Below are 21,770 nucleotides of genomic sequence, written 5' to 3' on the forward strand. Positions count from 1 at the left end.
AAAAAACCAAACAACCCTGATTAAAAAAAAAATACATTCACTATGAAAAAAATTAGTTGTGCATTATCTGCAATTTTTATTGAAATTTTCTGTAGTTTTCTTTTTTACCAATCCTTTGGAACATATAGCAAAATGTATAGCTAAGTTTTTTAAAAAAAAAACAACACCACTTTATTTGTTGGCTTGGTCCACATAGTGAGTTTTAGGCTGGCAAGGACTACATAGTGATGGTAAGACCCTGTCTCAAAGAGGAAGCCCTCCACTCCCAACACAGACCTATAGACCTTTAAATACAATATATCTAGTTTACATTATTTCTGTTTGTAATAAAAATGTTTCATCTCCTGAAGAAAAACCTTGTAATGTCAACCAGAAAGGCTAATGTGGGAGGGGAGGCAGAGTAACACTCAGTCTGCGCCCCAAAGAGATACCCATTTCTAACCCCTGGGAGCCATGAATGTGCTACATTACAGGTGCAGATAAAATTATGGTTGACAACCAGTTGATCTTCAATGGGGAGACAGTTCTGGGTCCCTCGGGTGGATCTGCCACACTCACCAGGGTCCTGCCCAAGAGGATACAGTTCGTGTCAGACGGACTCCAGGGCGTGGAAACATGGGAGTCGTCTTTGTTAGAAAGGGGGTCAGACACCAAGACTGGGCAACAAGGATTTTCAGAAGGAAGACAATTCTACTCATGCCTTCATTTTATCCTAGTGAGACCCAAGTCAGAATTCTGATTTTCACAACTGTTGAGTTTAAGTGACTTTGTATATCGACATGGTCAAATAACAGGACATCCTATTATAAATTTGCATCATACTTTTAAAGAATGCTGATCAATATCTAGTGTTTTAGTCACCCTAGTCAATTTCAACAATAATTACATTTTGCTTCAAGCATATTCAAATCTTAAAACAACAAATTTGAATTGATAATCATTCAAGATTCTATCACTGTTTTAATGGTGTTTCAGAACAACAACAAATTCACAGAATTACTTACATATTTTAAATCTGGTACAAGGCAGAAGAACAACTACCAACAAGAAAACCACTACCACCACACCACAACAAAAAAACAAAACAAAAACCACTTCTATATGTATCCTAAATAAATTCCCTGCAAATTCTGCAGACTTAAGCTTGTGGCACAAAGGTGCTTTAATACTTGAAACAACAGTTCAGCGAGATGGAAAGTGAACTGAGGTTTTTATTAGCTAACAGTGCACACGGTAGCCCTTGCTAAAGCTGTTCTGGATGCCCAGGTTGCTCTGCAGCTCTGAAGCCTGCTGTGCGCCCTTGAGCGCCTCCGTGCTCAACGCGCATGCTCTCTTCTGCGGTCGCCTTCATGGCTTCTGCCGCCCTTTCTCCCCCTCCGCTCCTCACTAGGGCTCCGGTGCGGCCGGCCCCTCTCCTCCCTGTGCTGCTGACTGCACGGACTCCTGCTTCGGCTTCGCCTGCTGCTCTCAGCCCGGCCACGACTTCGGACTCCCCCGTTCCTCTCAGACCCTTTCTTCTCTGGGCTGTGCCGGTGGCTTCTGGACTTCCTTTCAGAAGCAGAATGGACTCGTGTGCTATTCTCCCCAGAACTCTCTTGTTTTTGAAACCTTAGTTTTTCCTGAGCCTTTTCCCTGTCACCATGGCTGCTAGAAAGTTCTTCATAAAGCATGTTCTTAGACGTGCCCTCCTTATAGTCACTGGATTTACTTCCAGAACATTTGGTTTTCTTCTTTTTCTTCCTCTTCTCTTTCTCTCTTTTCTTCTCTTTGTTATCACTCTCACTGCTGCTATCTGATGTCTCTGAGGAAGGGGAGGAGGAGGAAGAGGAGGAAGAAGAAGAGGAGGAGGAGGAAGAGGAGGAAGGAGATTTGTTTTTACGTTTCTTATGCTTATTTTTGCTCTTCTGTAACTTCTTCTTTTTCTTATCATTTTTCTTTTTCTTTTTTTTCTTTTCAAGTCTATCCAATTTCCTGTAGTTGGAAAGAAATAGTTCTTTCATCAACAAAAGAGAAACTGCCAACAGACAGCAGTTAGATGCTACTAAATATCTACAGACATCTTCTTAGATGGTACTAAAAATGGTGTCTACATCTAAACACATTATTTACTTTATTTAATGATAAACCATTTTCTTCCTTTTAAATTATTCAGGCATGTAGACATTGAATAGAATTTAAATTAAGCCAACGTCCTAACTATACTTCAGTGGGAATCACTTATCCTTTTGATAACACATTCATATTGAGTCAGAGCATGAAATTATTTAGCATTCTAAATAAAATGGTTCTCTGATGTAAAGAAAACCTGGGAAAGATGTGTAGCATTAATTGGACCTATGCACGGTCAGTCTTGAATGTATGTTTTAAGTGCAGACATATTAACATCACTGCCCAGCAGTGGTGGCGCGCTCGGGAGGCAGAGGCAGATAGATCTCTATGAGTTCAAAGTCAGCCTGGTCTACAGACTGAGTACCAAGAAAACCAGGGCTAGAGAGAAATCCTGTCTTGAAAAATCAAAACCAAACCAAACCAGAACAACATTAATTACCAAAACTAAGAATTATCTATAAGTTTTGATTTAGGATATACTTTGATGTTTTATTATATAAAATAATTACCCACTAGTTCTCATCAACTATCTAGTTTTAGAAACAGAGCAACTCCCCTGCTGTGTGACCTTTCAGTCTAGAAGATAAACTGTTTAGATGGGAGCTGAGTTACTGTGAAACTCCAGTCTACACTGGGCTCTGCACACCATTTCCCATCTCCTGAAACATGGTGAGCGCCCTCTATTGGACTCAGTACATAATTCTTGAATTCTTTAGCCCAGGTGGAGTGTGTTTAACAACTTAAATGTTATTGTAAATTTAAACATTCTGTCAGTATTCCTCATAAAACTTCACAAAATTAAAAAAAAAGAAAAAAGCAGTAAAAATATTTTCCAAGAACAAGCGGTGTGCCGAGATATATACAGATTATTAAGAAAAGGAAAAGCTACAAATAAAATCTACTTTCAAATTAAACACTCTGAAGCTACAATAGTTTAGTAGTATAATCTGAGGACACAAACACTAATTTTCTTATTATTGAAAAGACAAACTTTGTATTACTACAGCTGAGGAATCAGTCCATCCATGTAATGCACAAGTCAGGCATCACCTGGGCTCTCTGAGCGAGAGCTGAGTGCGGAGCCCAGGGACCACATCTACCCCACACACTCCCAGTACCTGAGCAGCTTCTGCTTCTGTTTGGTGGTGAGCGACTTTAAGAACTCGACTTCAGGGTCTTCTTCACCGTCACTTGCGACATAGTCCTGAGTCAACAAAAACATCCAATTGCTAAATTTTAGATGAGTTAGTTATTAGATGAAAAGAAAACACTTGTAACTTAGAGTTTTGTGTTAGAGACATACCAGAGATGGTATGGTACTTGGACTGGGAAGTGGGGGGGGGGCGGGGGGTTAGAAGAGTTAAGCAGGCATGTTCTACCTCAGAGGCGGGTTGCAAGGTTTATAATGGCTTTGCAATTCTTGGACACTTTCAGGAAGTAAAAGATAAATACAGACAGAAGCTTTACAGTAAGCTTCTGTTCTCTCTTCAGCACTCACAAACACTTGCTGACCAAACACAGCATCTTTAGTTTAATGAAATATAAACTGAGAGCACCTTGAAGCATCTACGGCTCCATAATAACATGCCTAACATGCACACAGCACTGGGCGCAGCCCAGCAGCACAGACACAAAAATCTAAAGGCCATGAAACTTAGATCAAAATATCAGGGACTTTAAACTTTACAATTACAGTTATTTATTATCAAATATGCAATAAAATAGCCTTTAATACTCAAACCAGGGCCAGTGAGATGCTCAGTGTATAAGGGCACTTGCCAGCAAGCCTGATGACCACATGGTAGAGAGAACCGACTTCTCCAAGTTTTCCTCTTAATTTGCGTGCGCGTGTGCGCACACACGTGTATACACATACACACACACACACACACACACACAGCATGGTCATACAGGTACACATATACAATGCACAGGCTCTTACATGCATACAATGCAATAAGTTTAAAAACTCTTAACTTTCTGAATTTGTGAACAGTTTACTAAGTAAGGATTTTCTATAATGCTTAGGGAACTGTTTATAGAGTTCTTTTCTATTGGCTCCTTTAACGCCATTTCAAGGGTGTGTTAGCAGGAAGGAACAAACAATCCTATCACCAGTTCAGTTAGACATTTTATCCACATAAACCCAAAGGAGCTATTTCATTTATTAAAATATAGGCTTATAAACAGTTTCTCACTTAGGTTAAAGTAATAAAGAAGCAAAATCAAAATACATTTAAAGCATTTTCTTTGCTCTTACTTTCCTATGGATATATGCATATTGGAAAACATTAAGTAGCAATTCACAAGCAATCACATTCAGATTTGCAGACATTTTCAGCTTACTGATACAAAGATCATTACCTGCGACGGATCACTTGCGGTCAAGTTTCTCCCCAGTACATTTCGTTTCAGTGCAAACCCACTGTTTCTCATCTCCGCTATTAGCTCCGAGGGGTGCATTGACGGCCCTGTTCACAAAAATCACAGTTTGAATGTATCATTTATATCTCTCTACCTTTTTTGGACTCCACAGTAGGAATGCAGTTGAAGCTTTGTTAAGTAAAATCACAGCTAAATCAACTCAATAATCTTCTGCTGAGCAAATAATCAGATATGATTTTCTAAAACAGCAGTCTGGAGACTCAGAATAGAAAATAATTGCATTTTTCCTTATGTGCATGGAGATGCTTGGCTTATGTAACTCTGTCATATTGAAATGTCCACTTAGAAGTTTTTAGTATAAAATTGAAGCAAAATAATGAAAAACTACAATTAAACTTTTACCTTTTATTCTCAGTAAGAATTGAAAAAAATCAAATATCAATATTGAAAAAAACTACCATGTGTTTGTATTACCAATACCACACACACACACACTCAAACACTCAGTTATTAATTACATTTATATATGTACCTGGAATTTGAGACTTGAAGTGACTAGGGTAGTGACAAACCATTTCAGGCTAGCTCTCAGTGTGTGTATTTTATATTTTCTACAGGCTATTTTCACTTGTGCAACAATATCCCAAGCTAGAAATTGAGCTGCTTTTTGGCCTCATAATACACACTAATGAAATATTTTTAAAAACTTAAAGGTTGGCTCTTTTTCCAAAGACTTGGGACCCATGGTAGGAGAGGCTCTTTCCTCCCTACCTTTCTCATCTCATTTTGCTTCCCAAGCAGGTCACAAACTAGGTGACAACACATGGCCTCAGATGACACGTCTATGATATAACTACACTGTGGGGAGAGCTGCTGCTGGCAAACACCTCACAGGAGAAGATGGACAGAAAAAGCCCCGAGAGACAGAGTTCCAGTTTGTTGGTCAGATGGTCTCCCCTCCTCTCCCGGCCTGCTCTCCGGACTGCTCTCCGGCCTGCTCTCTGGCCTCTTCCTTCAGTGCTCAGCTGCATGTTGCTCGGCAAAGGTTCCAGTCCCTTGTCAGTAGCAGTTTTGATGAGAAAAGTTTAGGCACAGGCTACCCCTTCCTGTCACAGGCCTCCTGTTCCTTTAAGATCACCAAGAAGGAACTGGACACCTGCTGCTCTGTTCTTGGGGTGAGGCACATGGGGCTGGAGTGTGGGGGTTAGAACTAAGTTCTAGGGATTGTTTTATTTAATTTGCTTGCTAGCATTGATAAAACCTTAAATAAAATTTGAATTTTAGGTATTAAATGCCTCTGAATGGCATAAAAGCACTCATACAACTAACAGCTTTAAATAAGAAACAGAACCCACTCTGGTTGTTTTTCCAGTCTCGGCTGTAGGAACATAATTATAGAAAGCATAAATGGGCATTATTATTAAAATTCTATTTTCTTGTCAACTTTAATTGACATCAGACAAACCCAGAAAACACACATCCTGGCGCTCAGGGCTAGAACACCCGCCCAGCCTGAATGGGGTTCTGGGCTGGGTCCCCAGAAGCACACACAGAGGCAAACACGATAGGGATTAGGAGCCTGGCTCTTCTTAGCATAAGAAGTTACTTTAAATTTTTAATTATCTTCATTGCAGGATGGATAATTTTAATATTTTAGAAACAATGTCTTTATAGTAATTTTAACTACTTGAAAGTGATTTTTCTTGTGTGACAGAAGTACGATTATGAAACAAACATTCCTGTTTTAGCTTGCCCTTCCAGGACTGGTAAGAACAGTGCTCAGTCCCTCGCCCAACAAAAGTCCTCACTGTCAACAGCACCCACCTGCTCTCAACTATCTTATGATAGTCTTCAAAATTATAAAGGTGCTTAGAAGAATGTACTTAAATCATGTAGAGGTGTGTATGGGTGTGGTGTCGGAGGACAACTGTGAGAGGTGGGCCTCTCTTCCCACCGAGTGGCTTCAGGGATCAAGCTCAGGTCACCAGCTTCAGTGGCGTCTGGATGGTGCCAGTCATTTCTGTACTGGGGACTGAAATGGACTTGCTAACCAAGCACTTTGCCACTGCATAGCTTGCCAGCCCAGAGGCAAGTGTTCTTCCAGTATTTTTATACTTAAATTTCCTACCGTCAAAAGCTTGAGGTTTCAAGTTCTTGGTTTAGAAGATGTGACAAGGCAGGTTTAATTAAGATATATTTAGCAAGACATTTTTATACTTTCCATGTCACTGTGACAGAGGCTATGTAGAATTATGCTGACAAAAGTAACTCTAGCTCTTTGAAAAGTCAAAACAGAAACAATAAACATGCATGCATGTGTGTGTATATATAAGAAACATATAAACCTATGTTTGTATACATAGGGTTCTCTCCTTGACCATTCTCTGGATCGGGTTTCAACACTACAGCTCTGGATGCTGTGAGCTATCAGCCCTGGCAAAACAGACACAGATAAAAGAGACTGTTCAACAAGTATGTTCACATACGGCATTGCCACAGTGTCTGCACTGGCAGCACTCACTTCTTTCCTTTCTCCAATTCATCCCATTAACTAGGGCTGTAGTACCACAACTTCCATGAAGCAGAATCTTTTTTGGGAGAGGGTTGCAAGGGCATTGAGACAGGACCTTATGTAGCCTAGGCTGGTCTTGAACCTGCTGTGTAGCTGAGAATGACCTAGAACTCCTGTCCCCCTGGCTCCTACCTCCCAAATTCTGGGGTCACAGGCACCTGGATATTTTTCTGTCCTTTCCTAAGGTGATACTGACTGTGTGCATCTAGGGAATCACTGTGCTTCCCTTTACTCCACACAAGGGCATACGGGGACACTAGTTAAACTATACTAGTCAAGAGAGAGCTAGCTAGTGGGAATTATCAGAAAATATCTCATACTTACATCCAATTTCTTACTGTACCGTAACAATTTTGCTTTTAAGAAAGCTTATAGAGGGCTGGAGAGATGGCTCAGCCATTAAGCGTACTTGCTGCTCTTGCAGAGAATGTGGTTCCCAGAATCCACACGGAGCCTTACAACAGGCTTTTAACAACAAAGCCATGGGATCTGATATCCCCTCCTGGGCTCCATGGGAACCAGGCATGAACACAATACATACATGAATATGCAGGCATCATATATGCAAACTGAAAAAGTATCTAGAAAGCTTATCAAAGTTACCTTTTTAAAAAGACTAAAATGGAAGCCAGGTGTGATGGTGCATACCTTTAATCCCAGCAATTTGGGAGATAGAAGCAGATGGATCTCCAAGTTCAAGGCTAGCCTGGTCTACAGAGTTCCAAGGACAGTTAGATACAGAGAAACCTTATCTTTTTTTTTTTTATCGATATATTTTTTTATTTACATTTGAGAAACCTTATCTTAAAAGAAACCAAAAAAAGGAGAAAAAAAGACCAAAAGGAGACAACATTTAAACAAAAACAAGGTATAATGGCACATATTACAAACGTGTCCTAATGAACCTCACTATTCTGTATTTTAACTTCAACAATAACAATTTAAAAAGCAGGGACTGCAGCAGGAACATGGAGGGTAAGTCCCAGGGAAAAGTGAACAAGGCTATTAATAATGTGTGTGGGTGATGTTTATTTATAAAGACGGGGATGTTCTATGTATGATTTTTCTAAAGGTTATGCAAGAATCAACTGTACTGAACTGTACTAAGCTGTGCCATCCTCAGGATTTTCCTGACACACTGCCAGTTCATTTTAGAGGAAGCTGGAGACAATAGGGCTCCTTACTGCCCTCACCCCAAGGTTCATGCTGAAGAAAGCTATCAGTCTCTATTAAGACAAAGAATATAAAGGAAAATTAAACACTCATGTGGTTGAAAAATACAAAGGCAAAGAAATATGAAACTATTTTTATTGTATGCTAGTCAAAATTACTGTTTGTTAAAAACAACCTTGCCTTATAGAATCAATATAAAGATCTAGAACATATTTGATTATATTTTTATTATTTATGTTTCCAATGTAAGTGCATGTAAAGCGGAGATGCAATAAAGCTAGCTCCTATGCTGAAGGGAGTGTCAGACTCCTCTGCATTGGGAGACCATCAAGCATCAGAACTTGCTATTCACTTTAAATTAATTGCAGGAATACAAACGCTCTGGTTGTCTGTGAGCCTCAGAAACAATGCAGTGAGGTCTATTGGTATAGTCCTGCTTGGCACATATGAAGCCTGTGTTCTGATCCCTAGCAACCCATAAACTGGACATGGTGGTGTGTGCCTGTAATAGCATCATTTGGGATACTGGAGAAACAGATCAATTAAGGTCATCCATGGCTACACATCAGCCAGCCTGGGGGAGGGGAGGAGAAAGTACATGAAGTTCAAGATCAAAGAGAGTTAGAAGTCAGTGCTACGGGAGGAAGCCAACTGGAAAGTCAGCCAGGCATTTTCTAGGACGAAAGCAATGGTCTGTCTTGTTGAGGATGTAGTTAGCAGGTGCACACATCTACCCAACTCAAGCCCGACACTGAAGAGCAGTGCATTTTAACCTTAGACAGCTGTAAGAGGCTGGGTGTGGGGTGCACGCCTTAATGCTAGCACTTAAGAGGGAGAGGCAGGCAGATCTCTGTGAGCTAGAGGCCACCTTGGTCTACATAGCAAGTTCCAGGTCAGCCAGGACTACACAGTGAGACCCTGATCAGAAAACATCTTCTAACACTACATTTAGTCAAGAGTGATTATGGAATGGTGGTACTACAGATTCCAAACTGTATCTATACATTAAATATTTTCTATACGGGGAGTGCTGCATGGAGAATTTGAACTTCAGACACAACATAGAAAATGATTTTTAAGGTATGTCTTACTAAGACTTTAGGAGAGTCCTGTTTCTATCTTCAAGTTTATATTTTTGAGAAAATTAGTTCACAGGAAAAGAACAACTTCTTATTATAAAATATATTTAGAAGATGTTCTGAATGGTTAATGAAATTTTCCATTCACATTCTTGCTAAATAAACTTTTACCTGTTAAGCATGTATACTGAAAAAGGCAATGGGGGTAGAAACATGTTAAGATACAGGCCCTATTTCAGAAAAAAATACTTCCCAGGATAAAACTAAAAGCTCAGGATCCTTTTCAGACTTGAGAGGTTTAGGAAAGGGTAAAAGCAGAGCATTCCGTGTAGAACACGATGAAGGTTCACATCTTTACCAAGTTTGATTTGGGCAGAAGAATTAGTATTTACAAAATAAACTACATTTCATTCTTTTACCTGGATAACCACAAACTCATTTCCTTTACTTGACAGTACTAGATGGGATGAATTAAGAGGTTATAGAAATGAGACTTACAAGGCCGGGAGGCAGCTTAGTCAATAAAGTGCTTGCAGGCAAGCATGAGGATTTGAGTTCAGATCTCCAGGACTCAGTTAAAAAGCTGAGGTGTGGTGCTGTATGTCTGTAATCACAGCACCAGGAGGGAGACAAAAGGATCTGTGGGGCTCAACCATGTGTGTACATGCACATACACAGAGACTTATGATTGTGATCTGAGATTCAAACACCCTTTGAGATTATGAGAGTTGTATCCTCCATTAGTATCAGACATGCCTTTAACAAAAAGCAGAGACATTCATTGATAGAATAAGACCATAAGGAATTTGCTGGCATCAGTAGACTTTCAAAAAATCACCTTAAAAAACAGTTTAGGGGCTAGAGGGCTGGCTCAGGGGTTAAGCACACTTGCTCTTGTAGAGGACCTGGGTTTGGTTTCCAGCATGTGGTGACTTTCAAACACATTTAACTTCAGTACCAGGGGATCCAATACCCATCATATGACCACCAGGCACACATGAGGTAAATAAGTATATATGCAGGCAAAATATTCATGAAATAGGATAAATAAGTCTAAATAAAAAGAAACTATAACATGGAAAAAAAAACCATGTAAAGGGAGATGAAAGCAGAGGGGCTGGGGTGGGGCTATGGCGGAGAGCATGCCGAGCACACAAAGACTGGAAGCTTTGGGTCTCATCTTCAGTATGGGAAGGGGAGGGAGCGGGAAGGAGGAGATGGGGAAAGAGGCTGACTTAAAGTGTTGAAAGAAAAAGCTACCAACAAAGAATTCAAAATTCACTGAGAAGTGAAAACCTCAGGTCAAGTAGATGAATGAAGAATTTGTTTGGGGCTAGACTCATAGGATACATTAATATATTCTAGACTTATAAGATATATTAAAAGTAGGTTTCAGAGAGGAGGATGGAGAAAGGGGCATGCTGACAGTAACCAAGAAAGCTAGAATATCAACACTAATTGGGCACTTACAGAGTTCAAAGCAAGTTCCTTAGTTAAGGTTACTAGTGCTGTGAAGAGAGACTTTGACCATGGCAATTCTTATAAAAGAAAGTGTTTAATCTGGGCTTCCTCATAGTTTCAGAGGTTTAGTCCATATTATTATGGATAACAGTGATGCATGATGGCATGAAGGCAGACATGGAACTGGAGACGTAGCTAAGAGTTCCACATTCTAGCCAGGCAGTAGTGGCACACGCCTGTAATCCCAGCACTCTGGGAGGCAGAGGCAGGAAGATTTCTGAGTTCGAGGCCAGCCTGGTCTACAGAGTGAGTTCCAGGACAGCCAGGGCTACACATAGAAACCCTGTCTCAAAAAAATCAAATCCAAAAAACCAAAAAAAAAAAAAAGAGTTCTACATCCAGATCCACAGGCAGCACAAAGAGAAAGACACGGGGCCAGGCTTAGGCTTTTGAAACCTCAAAACTCACTCCCAGTGCCACACCTCCTCCCAAAAAGCCACACCCCCTAATCCTTCTCAAGTAGTGCTGCTCCCTGGTGACAGTGCACTCAAGTATATGAGCCTATGGGGACATTCTTATTCAAACACCACAGCAAGGACAGTCATTCAGGGTGAAGAGTGGCATGATAATGGCAAAGGAGCAATTCTCCAAAAAGACCTGACAATTTGAAGTATGTACACACCTAATGACAGAGTATCAAAAAATGTGAGGGAAAACTAATAGACATGTTTTTTTTTTTTTTTTTTTTTTAGAAATGGGCAAAGCCACTCTTACTTTTAGAGGCTTTGACATCCTTCTACCAGTTGATGGATCCAGCAGGCAGAAAATCAGGAAGAACAGTGAACTGATCCATGCAGCAGATTAGCTGACACGTACAGGCGTTATCCAGTAAGAGAGAGATGTGAACACCAATCTACGGTATTTACCAAACAGTAAATATTCTGGGACACACAGCTGAACAAATGAAAAGGGATGGAAACTGTACAAGAGCCGGGCAGTAGTGGCACAGCCTTTAATCCCAGCAATGTGAGGCAAAGGCAGGTGAATTTCTGAGTTTGAGGCCTGCCTGGTCTACAGAGTGAGTTCTAGGACAGCCAGGGCTACACAGAGAAACACTGTCTCGAAAAAAAAAAAGAAACTATACAAGGCCTATTCCCAGATCACAAAATTTAAAGTATAAATCTGTAATAGAACAGCAGAACAATATTTGGAGGTAAAGAAACATACTTCTAAACAACACACAGCAAGGAAGTTATAGGAGAGAGTAAAAAAGTATTTTGAATTAAGGAAAATAAAAACATAACAGCTGTCTATTAAAAGAATTTGGCTGGCTTTCATCTCCAGTTGGAGAAAGTGTCTCCATATTTGAAATCTGTCAGCTATACAAAAAATAGTTATCTGGGCTGGTAAGATTGATTCAATGTTGGCAACTTTTGCTGTGAAAGTTTGACAATCTGAGTTTGACCAGTGGGACCCACATAAGGTGAAACGAGAGACTCAACTCCATAAATAATAGCTTAAGAAAACCAACCAACCAACCACGGCTGATAGGACAGTCTATGTTACTAAGGTGAGCCAGGATAACTCAGGCTAAGGACGGTGGCTGGACATGTCAGAAAGACAAGCGACGTGATCCAGGGCTGGGCTTTGAGCCCAGTGGTCACAGAGCTGTGGCAAAGATGGGGAGGGGCTCGAGTTCAGCCATGGTGCATGATCTAATCTATAAAACTGAACTCCCACGTGCAACACAGCATTCTTTCTCAGTACACAGGCGGGGCCTTGCTGCAGGAAGCACAGCAGATGTCCTGTGCGTGGTCGAGCCTTATGCTATATGGCGCTTCGGTCACTGTCCCGCTTCAGTGGATACTTTCTGTTAGAACCTACAGTTCTCAGGAGAGTGCTTCCAGAGTTCAGTGAGTCAGTGAGCCTGGGCTGCCGCAGGGCTCCTGACTGGCAGTGGTTCTGGGCAGTCTGAGAACTCCCAATCCTGAAGAACCTGCTGTCTTAGATCAAGGCAGTCTTTTTGAGACGTTCTGACCTAACTTGGGTAGTTAGTTCCAGAAATCACTACATAGAGAAAAACACCAAAATACCCAAACCAATGCAATAAAATTTGTCAAAAGTCACAGGATACAGTAAGACACATGCTTAGAGAAATGACTATACTATTGAATGCACATTTGAGAAAATAAAATAGATTTAAAAATAATTCCAAAAGGCAGTGAGATGGCTCAGTGGGTAAAGGCTCTTGAAGCCTAAAGACCCAGGTTCATTCCAGGATACATATAATAGCAGCCATTTGACCTGCTCCCTCCCAACCTTGCCTCCCAAGCTGGCCTCTGACCTCCACATACATGCATACTCACACATACAAAATGAATGGATACAGGAAGGTATGTTTATATCAATTCTAGAGGTATAGCTCAATGATAATGTACTTAGCTAATACATGCTGAAGCCATGGTGAGATCTGCAGCATCTCAAAAAAGCCCAACCCAAGAACAAATGCTTTGCCTTAAAGAACAACAAATTACACTCAGTCAGAAATAAAATTGAAAACAGGAAAATAGGAGAGAAAAATTCACTCACTGAAATCTACTTTCTGGAAAGACCACTAAAACTGAAAAAGCTCTAGCCAGGAGATTTCATAACTAATAACAGGAAATCATGAGCTGGACGGTGGTGGTGCACGCCTTTAATCCCAGCACTTGGGAGGCAGAAGCAGGCGGATTTCTGAGTTTTAGGCCAGCCTGGTCAATACAGAGTGAGTTCCAGGACAGCCAGGGCTACACAGAACAACCCTGTCTTGAAAAACCAAAACCAAACAAACAAAAACAAACAAACAAAAAAACAGGAAAGAATGAAGGGACATGACTGTTCATCCTAGGAGTATTACAAAAGTAATAAAGTAACATGATAGAGAATTCTGTGTCATGGAGTTTTAAAATGAACCAAATACCTCAGAAGAGAAAAATCTAAGAACACTCATACAATTAAAGAAATTTGAAGGGCTGGAGAAATGGCTCAGTGAGTTCAAATCCCAGCAACCACATGGTGGCTCACAACCATCCATAATCAGAGCTGATGGCCTCTTCTGCATTGTCTGAAGACAGCTACAGTGTACTTACATATAACAATAAATAAATCTTTTTATTTTAAAAAAAGAAAGAAATGTGATAAATAATAATTGTGACCTTTGAAGATAAAAAGCTTCAGATCCAGATCTATGTACTAGCTAAATCTATCAAACATCTAAAGGAGAATATAAAAGAATAAAAACAAACAAAAAGTGGCAGGCCAGTATTTCTCATGAACACAAATATATAAATCCTTAATGATGTATTAGCAAATGATTCCAACAATTTATATCATAACAAAGTGGTGTTTAATTCAGATACGTAAGGTTGGTTTAACATCTGAAAATCAATTCATGTAGCTGGGTGTGCCTTATGCACTGTAGCTGGTGTGCCTTATGCACTGTAGCTGGTGTGCCTTATGCACTGTAGCTGGGTGTACCTTATGCACTGTAGCTGGTGTGCCTTATGCACTGTAGCTGGTGTGCTTTATGCACTGTAGCTGGGTGTGCTTTATGCACTGTAGCTGGGTGTGCCTTATGCACTGTAGCTGGTGTGCCTTATGCACTGTAGCTGGGTGTGCCTTATGCACTGTAGCTGGGTGTGCCTTATGCACTGTAGCTGGTGTGCCTTATGCACTGTAGCTGGTGTGCTTTATGCACTGTAGCTGGGTGTGCCTTATGCACTGTAGCTGGTGTGCCTTATGCACTGTAGCTGGGTGTGCCTTATGCACTGTAGCTGGTGTGCCTTATGCACTGTAGCTGGTGTGCCTTATGCACTGTAGCTGGTGTGCCTTATGCACTGTAGCTGGGTGTGCCTTATGCACTGTAGCTGGTGTGCCTTATGCACTGTAGCTGGGTGTGCCTTATGCACTGTAGCTGGGTGTGCCTTATGCACTGTAGCTGGTGTGCCTTATGCACTGTAGCTGGTGTGCCTTATGCACTGTAGCTGGGTGTGCCTTATGCACTGTAGCTGGTGTGCCTTATGCACTGTAGCTGGGTGTGCCTTATGCACTGTAGCTGGGTGTGCCTTATGCACTGTAGCTGGTGTGCCTTATGCACTGTAGCTGGTGTGCCTTATGCACTGTAGCTGGTGTGCTTTATGCACTGTAGCTGGGTGTGCCTTATGCACTGTAGCTGGTGTGCCTTATGCACTGTAGCTGGGTGTGCCTTATGCACTGTAGCTGGTGTGCCTTATGCACTGTAGCTGGTGTGCCTTATGCACTGTAGCTGGTGTGCCTTATGCACTGTAGCTGGGTGTGCCTTATGCACTGTAGCTGGGTGTACCTTATGCACTGTAGCTGGTGTGCTTTATGCACTGTAGCTGGTGTGCTTTATGCACTGTAGCTGGGTGTGCCTTATGCACTGTAGCTGGTGTGCCTTATGCACTGTAGCTGGGTGTACCTTATGCACTGTAGCTGGTGTGCCTTATGCACTGTAGCTGGGTGTGCCTTATGCACTGTAGCTGGTGTGCCTTATGCACTGTAGCTGGTGTGCCTTATGCACTGTAGCTGGTGTGCCTTATGCACTGTAGCTGGGTGTGCCTTATGCACTGTAGCTGGGTGTACCTTATGCACTGTAGCTGGTGTGCTTTATGCACTGTAGCTGGTGTGCCTTATGCACTGTAGCTGGTGTGCTTTATGCACTGTAGCTGGTGTGCTTTATGCACTGTAGCTGGTGTGCCTTATGCACTGTAGCTGGTGTGCCTTATGCACTGTAGCTGGTGTGCCTTATGCACTGTAGCTGGGTGTGCCTTATGCACTGTAGCTGGGTGTACCTTATGCACTGTAGCTGGTGTGCCTTATGCACTGTAGCTGGTGTGCCTTATGCACTGTAGCTGGGTGTGCCTTATGCACTGTAGCTGGTGTGCCTTATGCACTGTAGCTGGTGTGCCTTATGCACTGTAGCTGGTGTGCCTTATGCACTGTAGCTGGTGTGCCTTATGCACTGTAGCTGGTGTGCCTTATGCACTGTAGCTGGGTGTGCCTTATGCACTGTAGCTGGTGTGCCTTATGCACTGTAGCTGGGTGTGCCTTATGCACTGTAGCTGGTGTGCTTTATGCACTGTAGCTGGGTGTGCCTTATGCACTGTAGCTGGTGTGCCTTATGCACTGTAGCTGGTGTGCCTTATGCACTGTAGCTGGGTGTGCCTTATGCACTGTAGCTGGTGTGCCTTATGCACTGTAGCTGGTGTGCCTTATGCACTGTAGCTGGTGTGCCTTATGCACTGTAGCTGGTGTGCCTTATGCACTGTAGCTGGTGTGCCTTATGCACTGTAGCTGGTGTGCCTTATGCACTGTAGCTGGTGTGCTTTATGCACTGTAGCTGGTGTGCCTTATGCACTGTAGCTGGTGTGCCTTATGCACTGTAGCTGGGTGTGCCTTATGCACTGTAGCTGGTGTGCCTTATGCACTGTAGCTGGTGTGCCTTATGCACTGTAGCTGGGTGTGCCTTATGCACTGTAGCTGGGTGTGCCTTATGCACTGTAGCTGGTGTGCCTTATGCACTGTAGCTGGGTGTGCCTTATGCACTGTAGCTGGTGTGCCTTATGCACTGTAGCTGGGTGTGCTATATGTACCTGTAGCCCCAGCACTTGGGAGCCAAAGCAAGAGAATCCAAAGTTTGAGGTTGGTCAGAACTGCCCAGTGTGTTTTGAATCCAATCTGTTAAAAAACCAAATGTATAAAATTAATTAATGTAACTCACTGTATTGGCTGGTTTTGAGTGTCAACTTGACATAGGCTGGAGTTATCACAGAGAAAGGAGTTTCAGTTGGGGAAGAGCCTCCATGAGATCCAACTGTGGGGCATTTTCTCAATTAGTGATCAAGGGGGGAGGGCCCCTTGTGGGTGGTTCCACCTTTGGGCTGGTATTCTTGGGTTCTATAAGAGAGCAGGCTGAGCAAGCCAGGGAAGCAAGCCAGTAAGAGACATCCCTCCATGGTCTCTACATCAGCTCCTGCTTCCTGACCTGCATGAGTTCCAGTCCTGACTTCCTTTAGTGATGAACTGCAACATAGAAGTATAAGCTCAATAAACCCTTTCCTCCCCAACTTGCTTCTTGGTCATGATGTTTGTACAGGAATAGAAACCCTGACTAAGACACTCACCAATCATATTATCAGGCTAAAAATGGAAAACATGTATGATCATACAGTACATTTACAAAAACTGAACATTTCTAAATGGTGCATTTTACTGATCCATAATACTAAAAGCCAGTGACTGGCATTACCAGAGCTTTATTATTCAATTACTTTCAGAATTGGTAAAAGGCCAAATGGTGGGTGTGATGGGTGGCTAAGAAGCAGGCTGAAGCAGGCTGGCATTAGCCCCTTAGAGTGTGTCAGGTTCTACACGGTGACTGCACAGAGCTAACATCTGCATCCTAAAGACAGAAGCCTAAAAGTCAAACAAGCAAGGAGATGCAAAATCTTAGGAAAAGGAAGCATTTAAGAAATAGAATTTCATTCTTTTATTTCATGAAGACAACCTAACCTACTGCTTTACAGTTAACTATACACAAATGTATTTCTTGGTGGATTAGAAGGTTTATTATTACAACCATTCATCTACTGTGTGTTAAGCATAATAGTAAACTTGATTCCATCAAAGAGTGAACTATCCCAAAACAGGTAAGTCTATAGACACAAATGAAATCTGTAGAGAGAATCTCTTATAAGCATTACCTGTCAATAAAAAAGATGATGGCCAATGAGCTGATGTAGGAAATAGGAGGTGGGATACTGGAAGGAAGAGAGGGTTCTGGGAAATAGTGAAAGAATAAAAGGAGACAGAGAGAAAAGAGATGGACCATAGAGACAGACATAAAGCAAGAGGTAGATGAACCTGGAGATGCTGAGAGAAATAGGCCGGGACTAAAGAGGGATAACTAGCCACCACATGATCAGGCAATGAGCTAAAGATATGGCCTAGGTATTTAATAATAAATAATCAACCTTAGAGTTGTCATTCCAGGATCAAGACTGGGAAAGAAAAACAAAATTAAAAAAATTTTTAAACAGGGACCAGTGGCTGCTTTCCCTGGGAACTAAAGGGTGAACGGAAAGCTAAAGGGTAAGTTTCTTTTGGTGTACTGAAAATGCCCTAAAATTGACTGCTAGAGATATAAAACTTTGCAAATGTATTAAAAGTCATAGAACTGAATTGTTTATGTAAATTTATTAAAAGCCAGAGAATTGAAATTATAGCTCAATAAAGATGATGAAAAACTACTCTACTTTTTCAAAAGAAGTTTAATTGTAATACAAGTTAAAAGTTAAGAGTCACTAGTAAGACTAAAGGTGTCAGGGCTGGGGATATGGTAGCTTCAGTAGTAGTTTCCCAGCATGCATGAAGGCACGCACTAGGAGGGACAGCACTCAGGAGCTGGAGGTAGAAGGATCAGAGTTCAAAGTAACTCTTGGCTACAGATCAGGTAAAGCCAGGCTTGGGCCACATGACATATTGTTAGAGAGAAACAAAAGTTACTCACTATAGAACAGGCACAAGGGCTACCCATTTAGTTACACTGTACGAGGAGAGATGGTCTACAAGACATCATTCACTGCTGAAGCTTACAAGTTTTGAAGGTAATTTTGATATGTCTAGAGTGGATGAAAACTTACAAACTTAAGATGATCTTATCAGCAGAAAAGATATTCTAAACCAGCTTAGCCCAAAGAAGCATTTTGATTGCCTAATTTAACTCTGTAAAGGAGAAGTAAATCTTATAGCTGGTCTCTGTAAACCTCACAGCTGGAATATTCTAACAGCACCTTGCAGTTTTCAGTGATCAAAGTAAGTTACTTTATATACTATACTAAGAATTTCATAATAGAAATAATGTAACACCAGGGGGTGTGGTTATCATGAAATAATTACACTCCTGGGAGATTACAGGCACAAGGCTGTACCCCAGGGGTGTGATTATCCCATGATAACCACATCCACTGAAATTGCCTTATTGCAAAAATAATCTCCATTCACTGGCGGGACATTATTCAATAGGTGATTTTTTTTTAAAATGAAAAGACGTTTTTATCTTGAATCAGCAAGTGGATTAGGAAATTGGTCAGTTTATTTTTTACTGCATTCAAATTCAGAACACACAGCCATTGTTTGTCTTTCTATTTGATACAGCAGTGTTTGGATTCTGGTTTTGAGGAGCTTTTAAGAGTTCCTGTTAGCTTTCATTAAGTGCTAGAATTAAACTCAGGTCAGACTTTGAAGGCACTGTTTGTTAATAGAGCAATGTGATTTAAAATACCCAATCCCCTATGTATAATTTTTAATTCTTCTAAAACAATATCCATTAAAAATTTTTGAAATGTGATTTATTTTTATTGTTGGAGATTTTTATTGTTGGAGATAAGAAAAAATATGGGGCAAAGTGTCTTAGACAATTCTATCAGTCAAATAATAGCAATGTTAACATTTTGATCTATTTTTTTTCTCAACAGTTTTTCTGAATTATGCATTTCACTCCAAGCCTACCTGAAGAAGAAACACAAGTTTAACTACTGCTTAATTAAGTAATTAATTACACATGCTGTGGTGCTAGGGCTCAAAGCCAGGGTCTCATACACTGCAGGCAAGGCGTCTACCTCTGAGCTCTGGTCTTAATGTAGTATAACCTATCTTTTTATTTGACCAAATGTTGTAAACAATATACATATTCTTAAGAAATCTTTGTATCATAATTTATTTATCTGGACAGGGTCTCACTCTTCATCCCGTGCTTACATCCCAAACTTACAGAGATCTGATCACCTTTCCCTCCTAAGTGTTGAGTAAAGTAAGCCATGGTAATAATGCTCTCGCTTATTCACTTAATACCTTGTTATCACATATTTAGGCATTTTTGCTCTGCACTATAAAATATCTTTAATGACATATTCATGATTATTTCCTTAGGATAAAAATTGATGATTTTTATAAATTCTGCAACTGAAGCAAACAGAAATAAGTATGATCATGCTGAGTCTCAATTGTTCTTACATGTGGTTTAAGCAAATGGTTCTCAACCTTGACAATGCATCAGGTACAGATCAGGACATTCTTTCGGAGTCTCAGTATGCAGCTCAGTCTTTCTGCCTCAGCTTCTCAGGACCTGGTATCAGTCTGGTCCTGCCTAGTCAACTCCACTGCGAACTTGTATTAGTTCATGTAATCGGAGCACAGACGGCAAAGATTCTGCTCTATTTTTATCTTCATTTAATCAGTTAGTGCCTTCAGACCACCTTAGTGTACGTGAAACACAGACTCAAAGTCTCTATGTATTTATTTGTATTTATTCTTGTACTTTCATCTTGTCAGTTCAGAAGGAAAAACTGCAAATGGAAATTTCCCTAACATCGTATTTCTATAAAGACTGAAGTAAGAATTAATTCAGTCTGTTAGTTATTTCTAATTATGATCACAGCCTTTACAACACACTAGTAACTGAGCTCTCTTTAGCCATTCCTATCATTTTGGAAGTAAGTTTAGTATGGGAATATAAAGGAAAATATTACTGTTCTGAACACCAGCATATGACATTCAATGCTGAGAGGCCCAAATTTTAAGCTTCTTTTACAATTTTAATTAACCACACATTTAATTAAAATAAAAATCACCTGTAATCTTACCAAATTAACATATCAACTATTTTCACTCTGTATACTTCCAGTCCTAACAGACATGCATGTGGTTTTATATTAGACTCATGGTCCATATTCAGTCAGCTGAATACCTTAACTCACCAAACACACCTAAAGTTTATCTTGCCTATTTCCCTAGTTTTAGATTATGTGGCAAGTGAAAGTGAAAAATCCTGAAAATACAACCCCCTTTTAAAAAGCTTTTTCAATATATCTTTCATTTTCCTCCAAACTACTCCCTTCTCACAGAACACAGACACACTATGCTGAGACGTCAGTTCTCCCTGCAACAGCTGTCCCATATCCAGACCACAAGCACTGGTGGGCACGCAGAGAGGACTGCCCTCTAGGCACTCTCACTTAGGAACATTCACTGAGGATGCTTGGAAGCTAAAACTAAAATATTTACAAGTTCATCTATGTGTGCATGTGCACGTGTACCTAAGTGTAGTCTCTTTGCAAGCACACGTTATACACAGAGACAGTGAAGGCCAGAAGTCGGCTCTGGATTCCCATGGACAGGAAGTTATAGGTGATTGTGAGCCACTCCCTGGGTGCAGGGAGCTCAACCCATGTCTTTTGTAAGAGCAGTAAGTGTTCTGAACTGCTGAGCCACTTCTCCAGCTCCGGGAAATATTTAGACAAACTATGTCCGCGCTTCCTTAGACCTTGGGTTCTCAACCTTCCTAAGGCTTTGACCTTTAATACAGCTCCTAATGCTGTGGTGACCCCCAAGCATAAATTATTTTCATTACTACTTCATAAATGTAATTTTGCTATTGTTATGAATCATAATGTAAATATCTGTGTTTTCCAGTGGATCTAGGTGGCCCCTGTGAAAGATTTATTCCACTCCCAAAGGGGTTACCGCACCCCTGACCCCCAGTTGTGAATGGCTGTTTTAGACTATTAGGTTTAGGAAATACAGGCTGCAGCATGACTAGCCAATCTATTTTTTTGTGAGAGCCATTTACACCCGACTCTAGTCATCTAAAGTGATCCAAATTAAATTCTTTATGCTTGCATTTTATTTTTGGTCTTTTGTACTTTGGTCAAGCTTATCCCTATAAAAGGTCGTCCTTGGCCAATAGTCTTTCTCTCATAGGAAAATTGAGATAATCAGGTCTGTGTTCCTGGCTAGACTGGAAAGTTGGAGCTATTGTCTGTGTTCTCATGTGGCATGTTAAAGATTTTATCAGAATGTATGGGCAGAACATGTATCTTCTATGAATCAAAACACAAAATTTACTGGCTTATGTGTACAATATTAAATACATA

The 21,770-nt window shown here is 40.9% G+C and overlaps 1 protein-coding gene across 1 annotated transcript in view; it reads right to left on the reverse strand.

Moving 5' to 3' along the window:
• Positions 1–940: 940 nt before the first annotated feature.
• The window catches only part of Cir1 (corepressor interacting with RBPJ, CIR1), a 31,566-nt gene continuing 10,736 nt past the window's right edge, over positions 941–21,770 (reverse strand). The window contains exons 8-10 of the mRNA XM_052182709.1: positions 4,474–4,580; positions 3,228–3,313; positions 941–1,971 (exon numbers count right to left, since the gene is read on the reverse strand). Of these exons, the coding sequence (XP_052038669.1) occupies positions 1,317–1,971; positions 3,228–3,313; positions 4,474–4,580 (848 nt within the window). The 3' untranslated portion in view covers positions 941–1,316. The remainder of the gene's footprint in view (positions 1,972–3,227; positions 3,314–4,473; positions 4,581–21,770) is intronic.

The sequence above is a fragment of the Apodemus sylvaticus genome, chromosome 5 (assembly GCF_947179515.1).
Source record: "Apodemus sylvaticus chromosome 5, mApoSyl1.1, whole genome shotgun sequence".
In the NCBI taxonomy this organism is placed as follows: Eukaryota; Metazoa; Chordata; class Mammalia; order Rodentia; family Muridae; genus Apodemus; species Apodemus sylvaticus.